General features: G+C 32.3%; 1 protein-coding gene across 4 annotated transcripts in view; it reads right to left on the reverse strand.

Moving 5' to 3' along the window:
- The window catches only part of Usp25 (ubiquitin specific peptidase 25), a 127,474-nt gene that overhangs the window by 41,664 nt on the left and 73,424 nt on the right, over positions 1–12,386 (reverse strand). For all 4 annotated transcript variants that reach the window (XM_074072880.1, XM_020159807.2, XM_074072881.1 and 1 more), the window contains 6 exons: positions 10,369–10,517; positions 4,129–4,256; positions 3,645–3,740; positions 2,561–2,722; positions 1,765–1,991; positions 184–254 (listed from right to left, as the gene is read on the reverse strand). In XM_074072880.1, coding sequence (XP_073928981.1) covers positions 184–254; positions 1,765–1,991; positions 2,561–2,722; positions 3,645–3,740; positions 4,129–4,256; positions 10,369–10,517 — 833 coding nt within the window. The remainder of the gene's footprint in view (positions 1–183; positions 255–1,764; positions 1,992–2,560; positions 2,723–3,644; positions 3,741–4,128; positions 4,257–10,368; positions 10,518–12,386) is intronic.

Consider the following 12,386-nt stretch of genomic DNA (forward strand, 5'->3'; position numbering starts at 1 on the left):
TTTTATGGGAAATTTACTTGAATGCTGTACCTACTGCTTACTTTTTGTTTTTATAATATAATTTATTCAAATTTTATAACAAAACATGTCACAAAGAATTCGGTAAAGATAAATAATATAATGGCAAATTAAAGTATATGCAACTAATAATGTCAGTAAGTATTAGCTCAAAATTTCACTTACTTGGATCATGGATTTGTCAGAGTACATTAATTCAATTGTTCGGTGGATTCTGGATATGCTTTCCTGCAAATCTATAGGTACAAGATGTCATTTAATGATCAATATCAAGTATGTTTCTACTGATATTTAGGCATGGGCTGAGGTTTTCTTATAATTATATTAAAGGAATAAGGAAAATTTCCTACAAATGTTCATAAAACATTACTACTTGGAGTCCATGTAAAATAAGATATAGTTCTCCTTAATAAAAGAGACAGCAAAAATGTGTAGCTAAAACAGGGTTGAAGGAGATGAAAAAACTATCCTAACAAAACCTCCTTTCCTGACCCACAGTATTACAAAGCCTTATGACAAGAATGTCATCCTTCAAGCAACTCAAACCTGAACTGGTAAAACTGTGAACTTGTGTTCGTTCTCTTCTGAGGTAGAGATCACCTTGCCCACCAGTTTGCCTTTATCTAAAGTATATTCTATTTAGTTATTTATATGATTACAAACTAAGAGAATCTTCCTTCATTTCTCTCTTTCACCTCTAGTTAATGGCCTGCATGTGTCAGTTGTCTCAAAAGAGTATTTCAAGTACATCCATTTCTTTTCTCCCTCAATGACATTTATCTTGGTTTCAAAATCTTCCTAACTCCACCCTCTGCTTACAATCTCATAAAAATAATCTGCCTTGTGAAGTAGAAAAGTATCCAACACTTAATACAGTGTTCAGGAAATACTATGCACTTAATTAATGTGCGGTAACAAAGTCAAGGACTTAAAAATTCCCTTAGGTATGAAACATATTAAGGAAAATCTTTACAATTACAATGCTAACTGCTATTTCCCATTATTTATACTCTATTAAATTAGGACTGCTCTTTATTCACATATTGTCTATAAGAATTCAAGCTGGTTATTTAAAATCCAACAACCAATGTTGTTCAATATAATCCCTTTCTTGTAATATGAAATAGTAGTCCTATGCTCTTCTTTTTCTGATAATTAATAAAATTAGTGTAGTACTGGGGGAATCATAGTAGGGTATTATATTTTCATACAAAAGAAATATAATGAACAAAATCTATCATGCAATATTAACATTATCATTTCATTAAAAATAAAAAGCACATTTTAACAGAAAAATAGGAAAGCTGTAAGATGACATCCAAAAATTTGTTAGAGTAGATTCCAAATGAAGATTCACATTCCTAAATCTTAAGCCTAAAAAAAAATTATTACTTGAACTTCTTCATTCTACAAATATCAGGTGAAGTACAAAATTGATATGTACAAACTATGATGTTGTATGACATTTCAACCATGGAGTAGCTGTGAATACCACTTTGATATAAATTTAGCACACTAAACCACAAAATCAGACCATCTGCTATGTCATTAATCAGCTACATAATCTGGGGAAACTCTTTGGGTCCCTGTGGATCCAAAAAATGGGAACCAGACTAGCTTAATAAGATCTTTTCTAGAAAGAAAAATAACTATATTTTAAATATGAAATCCAGAAGTAATTTTGCTTCTCAATTTTAACATACACATCCATCTGAAATGACAGTAGTTACACTATGAGAAGCTTACCTCTTGTGTCATTTTCTATTTCTGTCCTCCAGCGATGTAAACAGCTTTCGAGAACAGAAAGTTCTTCTTCTGTTATGTGCCTTGGTGCTGGATGCATGGGTAAATCTGGAGGTATCCGAGACTGTGTGAAAGGTTTGTGTATCACTGACCTTGATGAAATGGCAGCAACTGATGCAGGTGATGTGCTGGGCAGTTCTGAAGAAGGAGCACCCTGCTGCTCTGTTGTGCTGTGTTTTCAAAGCATAGAATGTTTGTTATTAAACCTTTAAACCAAAGTGCTGGCACTTAGTTCACTTATATTTCAAATTGATCTAATATTTTGAGATACTTAATATGAGAGGATTAAATTATTATAGGGATGAGGTTTTAATTTTAGATTAAAAATGGTTTAGTCATTTATTTTTTAAAAAGCCAGCAAATCTAATGTATGGTGAAATTATAAAGATTTTCCTTTGTTAGTATTTACCAATTTACATTACAGAAGTAAATTCTAATTTAAAAGTATCACTTTCATGGATTATAAAGATTGAAACATATATAATTATATGCCAAATAATTTGAAATATAATTCTGAATAGGAAAACATGAAAATTTCAATCCATAACCATAAAATCTACTGACATAGGAAATACGAATGCTCTCAGAAGACAAAAAGTCCTCTAAATGAGTCTACTCTTTTGGATAATTCATTAAAAGGAACCACAGTTCTCATTTTATAAAACCTTGTTTAAAGGCATCAATTATATTGCTATATAATAGAGGAACACAGCTCTCTCCTGCATGAAGACAACTTTACCTTGGTAAGGGCTGTGATGGTATGGAACCACTAGGTGGGGAACTGGCATCGATATCATCAATAGGAGAAGTGCAAACAGGTTTACTTGAGGCAAATTCCAATGCATACTGCAGAACATCTACCAAGGGGAATCGTTTGGGACCAGAGCCATAGCTTAAATATCTGTCAACAGTAAAATACACAAATGCTTTTTTTATGTACATATTTGCTTTTAAATAATTACTGAAACCATGATACAACACTTTAGTAACTTTTCCCCAACAATAAAATACACTTGCTTTCAAATGAAGACAGTAAAACTGAATATACATGTAGGAAAGTATCTCACTGCTCCTTTATAGGAATAAAAATTTTGAAATAAGGTATGTTGGCTTTGTATAAAAAGTTTTAGGCTATTAGTGTGTAAATTAAAACTAAAATAAGGAAATACAGATTAAGTTAGAGTTTGCAAATTCAGATCCATCAGGCCACCTTTCAGCCTGAATACTTTTGTCTGACTTGTATCACACTGCACAGTCTAGATTCTGGTTGCTTTAAGAAATAATGCAAAGCTCTAGACAATAAGGAGACCACATGCAGACATCTTCCTCCATCCCTAGTACTGGATGGCATGCACATTCAGTTATACTCAAATGTGCTATCTAGGTTCCCCTCACCCCCCACCCCATGTTATTCTCCACCTGGCTCCCTCCTTTTATGAAGCTATTGTGAGGACCTGGTAGTAACTCAGGTTTGTATCCTATGTATTAAGGAGAAAAACTCAGCTACCCTTCATTGTACTAGAAAGCTCAAGGGTAACATTTAATCTGATTCTCAATACTAGACTCATACTTATTTCTGTTTTCAGCAACATGAGCATTGCCTGTTGACAAGGAAATACTTAAATGCTAAAATTATCTTTATAGACAACTCTAGATTATTTCCAGTTCCTAATGAAACTCAAAACTATTCCAGCAAAATATCAATCCAGAATAATTATCTATTCTTACAATTTTAAGTCACTCAAGGCAAATTTAAAACTAAAAATCTAGTCAGTCATCAAATACATGATTTCCTATAGTTATCATTTCATAAAAGGTAATACCTTTCTAATCTTTGTTGTAATACTGTGAGGTAATCTTTAAGTCTCTTGATCTCTTCCCGCTTAATTCTTGTTATTTCTCGGTTTCTGTGCATATATCTATCAAACAAAAAAAAAATAAATAAAGTAGCAATCATCAGTATTTCCAAATATTTTTGATGTAGATACAAGGCTAAGTCTAGCCCTTACCTAAACAGATCAATTCATTTTAAATAATACAAAATAGTGTTTTTATAAGATTCTAACAGAATTAGATCACAAAAATAATTTTTAACTTCCATATACCATTAATAGCATTACTCTCAGTACCCATACTTTTCTAATACAAAATAATTTCATTTTCCTTGGTAAATAATATTAGGTATATCCTGCAAAAGTAAAGATTAGTTCTCAGAAAATTGAGCAAAATTTTCCTTTAAACACAGTAATTCTTCACTTACTTACTCCACTGTTGCAAAACTAAGTTATGCTGTACACTAAACCATACCTGTCCAAATATAAAACTTGGGGAAATTCTAATTTGTTGTGAATTTTTTCTGGCCTTCCTAATGCCTGATTAAATTCAAATCTTGACAATTCAAATGTTAGCACAGGTGGTAGTTCAGTAAACCAATGCTGAAAGAAAAAAGAAAAAGAAAAACTTAATATACCTTTCAATTTTCACCACTGCAATTTTAAACACAGAATGTTGACACTGCATTTTTATACACAACACCACAATTCTGTCATCACAAAGAACTGGGTACATAATTTAGATAAAACTTAACTTTTTTCAGAAAGTATTCCAAGCCTTTTGAAAGTTCCAAGAGTGAATATAACACATAATGAGGAAAGAAAAAACTGTCCTTTGTTGATGGTAATTGCTTACATTAGAAAGTCTATCCAAAAAAAGACACTCGTTAAAATCAAGGCTTAGCAATTCAAGTCTTCTGTCTTCTTCACTATTATGCTGCATGTCAGTTATACTTATCACACTGTAAAAATCCTATGACAAAATAACCTGGTAAGATGTAATATTTAATGGACAAAATTTTATGGCATAAATGATTATTCTCATACTAACTTTAATCTTCCTATTGGAACTTACACTAATTTATGAAAAAGATCAATCACTAATAAATATAAGGTTTATGGTTGCAATAGTACGTTATATCTTCAAGTACTATACAGAATTAAATGTTTTGTATAGAAGGAGCTAAAGAATGGTAATGAATTTAGTTATAATTTCTGACCTCCCACACAATTTGGTAGCTGTTCATTGAAGCATGAAATTCAGCAAAGCTTCAAAAGATAATTATTTTCCTATAACAAGCTCCAGGTTTTACGATACATTTTAAGAACCTTTGTAAATATTCCAATGTACTGTCACCCAGCACAATAAAAAAAATTATAAAACATATAAACAATGCTTTATTAAGAACAGAAAAATTTAAAACTTGTAAATCAACAAATACAGAAATAGAAAATAATGTATCTGATATTTTGAAGTACTTAATTTTAAAAGCCATGCAATGTGCTTCTGTAAAAAGAAACTGCTGCTGCATATACTTTACTATCCGTGATAATTTCAAGTGCCATAAAATGTTACCACAACTGTCAATAAGTTAAGACTACACTAATTTAAATTTGAACATCTCATAAAAGCAGAAAGAAAGCACACCTGGTAAACTGAAATAGAATAGGATCTTGAAACTAGCTACTTTTTTCAAATAAAGCTAATAAAAGTAAGTGGTTATTCAGTATTTTTCTCTCTCCCAAATACTAATGATTATCTAAACCAAGATTTCCTGAGTTGAATATGGGTAAGTTTCTTCTGAGTTAAGATTTAAGGAAGTTGTTTTAAAAGAATATTACCTAAAATGGACTAGATAATGTTATGAAAGATCTAGTATAACAACCATCTCAAATTTTAAATTTTGACAAAAAGAATTCATTTATTTTGATCTCACATGGCACTGGCAGGAATTTGAATTACTTCTAACCTACATCTAAAATTACTGTTAAAAATTAAAGTACGTCCAGGCATAGCGCTACACACCTGTAATCTCAACAATTAGGAGGCTGAGGCAGGATCTGGAGTTTGAGACCAGCATGGTCTACACAGTGAGTTCACGGCCAGCCTGGCCACATAGTGAGACCCTGTCTCAAAAATAAATAAATAAATAAAAAATTAAAACATCACTCCACATCTCATAAATAAAACTTCCGATTCCTTAGGATAACATGACATACTCCATTTTATGATATACAAACAAATGCATTTGAAGAACTGTTCTTTCCATATATTAATGCAGTATTTAAAATAGTTATGTATTTTAATTCATGGGAATATACGATGCCTAACAGAAATGAAGTAAACCAAACTATGGTGTGCTCTTCTGTAGACTGTGAAAAGTTCAGGAAACATAAGCAACTTTCAAAAATTATTGTAACATATGTCTGTGTTATGAATGCACTTTCTGTCACAGTGGTAGGTTTTTCCTATTATAAGAAATGAAAGGATTTCATAAAATATTCTAAAACTCATGGGGACATGATGAGATAACCAGATATTCCCTAAATTCATTTAAAAAATCATTAATAGTATATCTAGCTCTGCAGTACTAGGATTTAAAATAGAGCAATATATAATTACAATTTTATATAACACAAAGTATAAGAATTTTTTTTCAAAAATTTTTCTTTCATTTAGGCAAAAATTACATTTACTTATCTATATTCTAACAGATACTGCATGCTAGAGGTCAGTACAGGTAAAACAGATGCTATCTCTAAGCACATTATCATTAATATTACAGTATATGACTGAAAAGGAGAAATACAGTTAGGCAGTTAGTGAACTTATGTAATTTCTAATTTATATAATCACTTCTGGCAGCACACATGCTCTTAAATTTGTCACAACTCTGTAAGACAATTTCTACAAATAACGTAGTATTTTTATGATAGCTGGTTCTTCTATGAAAATACCTTGCTTTTGTGAGATTATACACATATAGGGGGAAAAAAGGAAAAACAAAAAAACAAAAAAAATACCATAACTACATTTTCAAATTCTCCACAAAGTACCAAACAAACCAAGCTAGAATGTAAATTAAGTACAAGAAGCACTTTTGGACTCCGATAGAAAAATTAGTAAGTCACTTAATGGACTTCATTCATTTGCCCTTTTATTTTTAATAGAAGATAAATTTCCCATATGACATCTACACATAAATAACACAGCACATGTTGATATTGTTTTTTTCTCTCTCTTCTCTCCCCCACACCTCTTTTGTCTCCTCCTTCTTCTCTCCCTCTCATCTTTCTCTTCCCAGAACTGAGAATCAAACCCAGGTCCTCACACATTTGGTAAGTTAGCTATAACTGAATCACATCCCCAAGTTCTAAGTGAAAGTTGTATAAATCTTCTAGTACTCTAATACAGCTAGGTGCAACTGTGTGAAGGGAAATGTGGCAGCTATTTACATTTTTAAATGCAAATGCCCTGATCCAACGAATTCACTTCTAACTATCCTTCCTAGGGGTATTTGTAGAAAGAGATTCTTCAAAGTAATGCTTTGTCTACTGTCTTATAGGATAACTATCCGTTTAGTTTTATGATTAGATTACATGATACTGCACAGGTCTTAAAAATTTTATTCCAAACTGCAAAGAAGTCTGCTTATGATATATTGCTGAGTAAAAAGTACAAGTCTCAGAACAGATACAAATACTTATATATGCATAGTGGTAGGCTAAAAGAATGTATGACACATTAAGAAAAAATACTCATACCAGAAGCATTTACTATTTGAAGCTTTTTCCTCGAATAGTTAATCAAAAATATCTCCAAGTTTCTTGGACAGTCAGAATCATAGACCCTTTACTTAAAATTTAAATTTTTTGTTGTTTAATAATTTTTAGTGGTACTGGCATTTGATCTTAAGGTCTCCCACTTGAGCTATGCTCCCAAGCCCTAAAATTATCATTCAAAAATATTTTATGAGTATAGTCGACTGCCATATAAGCATGTTTCAGTCAATAATGGACCGCATATATGATAGTGTATAAAAGTATAACTGAACTGAAAAATTCCTACGGCCTAGTGACATACCAGCAAAAAGCATTACTGCTACATTTGTAGGATGCTTGTATAGACAAACCTGCACAGCAAGTCAAATAGAACTATAGCATACATAGTTATACACAACACACAGTACTTGATGAGTATATAACTGGCTTACGTAAGTGTTATGAGTATATAACTGACTTATATATCATTTTTATCATTACTTTAGCATATACTCCTTCTACCTACAAAAAAGAAAAGTTTACTGTAAAACAGGAAGCTACGTTACACCAGCAGCAATCTCTCATCTCATGTAAACTGTGCCTCTTGACTACCTCAAGAGGTCATGACAAGTGACTGACCTATACATGTGGATTTGTATAAGTATCCTGTATGATATTCACATTAAAATTGTCTCCATAGCAAGCAATCCATGGTAGTCATATTGAGTGTAATCATTTTAAATTCATTTGTTGATTAGTTATTTCAGAAATTTAAATTCTTGCAGTCCAATGAATGTTTTAATTTGAGCAATTCTGGACGCCAAAGGTTTTCCTCTATTGACCACAGCTCTTTCAGGAAGAGATGGTTTTTGTGTCAAAATAAAATCAACAATATTTAATAAATAATATTGAGAAAAGGTTTTATCAATAGAGCTTATACCAACTTAGAAATAACATAAAATGTTTCTTTTTGGTCTTTAGAGAAGATCAATCAGGCTCAAGAATAAACAAAACACTTATTCTGAAGGACATAATGAAGTGAGACTATTATCTAAGTGTTTTGAATACCTTACTCAACTCTAGACAGTGATAGCCTCCTAAAAGAGGTAGAACTGCTATTAAAATGACCATTTCTAGCAAATCTAGACAATGGGTAACAGAGAATTACAGGTAATCAAATTTGTTGTTATTGAGGTTGTCTAGAAAGTGCTGATTCAGAGAAAATGATAAACCATTTTTTTGTTGCATTACATGGAAAAGACCAGGCAGAAAATATATAAAAAGCCATAGGCCATTCAGAATATAAAGCCAATAAAATAGTGGATGACAAAAATAAGATCTGTTGGATGAATAATAAAATTCAAATGATATAATAACAATTTGTTGAAAGTAGGAGAAAAATTATTTACCAGTAGACCACAACATACTTCACTGAAAAGCTACTCTGCCAGTATAAGAAAAAATTCTGTCCCTATTCTCCTGCCCCAAATTCATCATTCGTTTACTCAGCAACAAACAGATAAGATTTTGAGGAATCTGCTTTTTTATTGCATGTGTTACTCTGCAAAAGTCTAAATCTTTTGATCTTTAGAGATCTGTTTCCTAATAATCAATCACAAATAAATCGACTGAATTTATGCATTCTTAACTAAAGGTCCACCTTAGAAACATGTGCAGACCTCCTGCATCCATGTATCCAAGTTTCTTATTTGAGAGCTCTAAAATAGGGCCACGGTATCTACTAAGAGTCACATATGTAGATGATATATGAAGTAGAGAAAAACACTTCCAATACTCCCCCCCAGTTTTTCCACTTCAGAAACCACCAAAAATTTTAATGTTTTAAAATAATTAAACAATTAAAATAATTAGCTAATAATTAATTTTAATAATTAATGTTATTTTAACTAATCTTTTAGTAAGTGTTTTTTGATTTAAATGTTTTTCTTGGTTTGGTAGGGGGGAAGAGAAAGAAGTAAACATGGAGTCAAAATAGGAAATAGTTAATCACAAACTTTTTTAAAAAACTTGCAATTTAGGTATAAATATAACTTATTCTCAAAGTAACTAGAACCCAGTACTTTAAAAACAGGTATTAGCATTCAATATTTATTAGGTACCTGTTTAGTATACAGTCTGTAGTTTTATTAAGCAGTGAGACATTTCATACTTATTACGTAATTCTATCTGTAATCACCACACTATCCATTAGGGATAGAATAACAAATGACACAGATAAAGATCTGCAACTTCCTGCGGATCTAGACATCTACCAGGAATTGCTTCACAACATCTGATCTGGGGTACTTGAGCTACATTTTCTTTTTCATTATAGTGTCAACACTTTCTAACAGGATAAATATATGAATGGATGGATACAAGGATGGTGCTAGAGAGATGCAGAAATACATGAATGGAAAGAAAAAGATCAGTGGAGACAGATATATTAGTTTACATCATTTTCTAAAATTGCCTTTTTCTTGATAAAGTAAGTTCTTCCATGTGATTTTATGCAATCATATAGCAATTTCACAAGAAAAGGAGTGCAGTGTTGTCTACATAGGTCTGGACAAATCCCAATAATACTTGATATAAGTAATATACACCTGAATAAAAATCCACCCTAATATCCATGATTCTTATTTTCACTTCCAGGACCAACAAGCACTTAATGGCTAGTACCTTGACTGGAAATCATAAAACACTAAACAATATTCTAAAGACAGATCTTTACCAAAAGATTTGAGATAAATTGTTTGGATGAGAATTTAACAGTAGAAAATATTGACTGTGCAGGTTTCCCACATACATCCAGGTTAGATTGAATCCAAACATATTTTCAGAGTATTTTTCCAAGTATTAGAAACTGTACAATTAAAACCTTAAATCATGCTGCATGTCACTGGAAGAAAGACCTGACGAGAGAAGAGGATAAGAAAAATGCTAAACTCACCTCTTGGCCTGATTTTCCTGAATTCTCTGAATGTAAAGATTCAATTTCTCCTTCAATCATTGCAGCTTCTAGGCACTCGTGCAGATCTTTGAAACCATTAACCTGAAGTGGGTACTGACCAAACATTTCAGTGTTCTCAAATTTTTTACCTATAAGAAGGGAAAAATAAACTAAATTAACATTCCACCAAACAGCTTTTCTGCTACTAAAAGTAAATGCAAAATATAGATTCTTTCCTAAACCTTAGAACTATTACACTAAATCTATGTTCCAGAGAACAGTGAGTTAGTATAACTTTCCTACTGGTATAGATGTATAAGCCAAGGTACAGCTGTACATTCATACCCAGCCACTGACATTAATTATACACACAAACATACGAATGTAATTATATGCATACACATACATGTGTATTAACTCTTGCAAGAAGCACCTTTTAAGGGCAAGATACCATGTTAAACACTGGGCACATACATAGCAATGAACATGAGAGATATAGTTATGAACTGAAGATATTCAGTCTTGTTTGGAAGGCACTGTATACATTAATTTCACACACATTTATACATCAATATTTCTTTATTATGATATATACTATGAAAGATGTGAAAACATCATATAAAAGGGTAGAAAATCTAGGGTATAAAAGGGAAGATAATCTAGTCTTAGTTGCATGGTAGACCAGAGAAGAGTTGCACGGCAAAGTGACATTAGATTTGAGAGCAAGTAGAAGTTAGCCAGGTCCCAGTGTGAGGGGTTGTAGAATATTCATGACTAAGGAACAGCATGACAAATAATTTGAAGCTTCAATGAATATTATGTATTTAAGGAACAAAACGAAGGTCAGTATAGCTTGGGGGCGGGGGTCCTCAAGATGTAAGAGGTCTTATAGTCCTTTTAAGAACTTTTTTCATTTTATCTGAATATAATGGAAAGCCATTGAACATTTAAATCTAGAAATAATAAAATCAGATTTATTTATAACTCTATGGCTGTGTAAAGTATGTGATAGAATGTTGGGAGACTGATGCATCCATAAATAAAGGTAGAATGGATTAAGGTGTTGATAGGGAAAATATACAAAAACAGATGAAATTACACACACCAGTACATGCACATTTATACAGGACAGAGCACTGACTGGCTTAGATGGGATGGGAAGTGCTACAACAAGGAAGACCTGAAAAATGACATTCAAAGTAGGAGTGGGGGCTCACCACTGTTACTACCAGAAACTTGGGAGGTAGTCCAAGGTCAGTTCCTAGCAAAAACACATACCCTATGCAGAAAATATCTAACATAAAAAAAAAGTCTGGAGGCATGATTCAAATAACAGAGCATCTATCCAGCAAGCATGAGGCCCTGAGTTCAAACTCCACTATCATCAAAAAAGAAAGAAGACAACTTAGATTCCTAGCAGGAATAATTGGATTAATTTTTATAGAATTATAAAATCAGCTCCACTGAAGGAAGAGTAGAGGATTTTTGGGGGGGTTAGAGGGAGAATACAGTAGAAATCACTGCTTCAGAATGGCTCATGACATTTCAATTTGAAAAGAATTAAATATATGAATGGATAGCTAGGATTGATAGTCTGGTCTAATGATGTCAATTTCTAGGAAATTGCTGCTTACTGGTAGTAGGAAATCAAGTCAATCTATGAGAGATCTGCTTAGGAAATGAGAGAGGAAGAGAGCCTAAACTGAGTCCCAACGATCTCTTACCTTTAGATGTAAGAAGTGATGGTAATATAACTTCTAAGAAGAACCAGTCGAAGCAGGGGGAAAAAAGCCAAGAAAATATGGTGTCAGATTCCACAGAAGATGGTTTTTAAGGCTAAAATAAGAAAAAGTGAGGAGGAGACGGAGGAAAGAATAGAATCAACAGCCATAAGAGTTCAACATGAAAACTGAAAGGGACCCAATGATTTTGACATGAGGTAGTAAATCAATAACCTTAGAAAGATCCTTTTCAGAGGGATCTTGTGGTCAGAAGCTAAAGCAGAGTGAGTTGAATAA

Source organism: Castor canadensis, chromosome 5, assembly GCF_047511655.1.
Source record: "Castor canadensis chromosome 5, mCasCan1.hap1v2, whole genome shotgun sequence".
Lineage (NCBI taxonomy): Eukaryota > Metazoa > Chordata > Mammalia > Rodentia > Castoridae > Castor > Castor canadensis.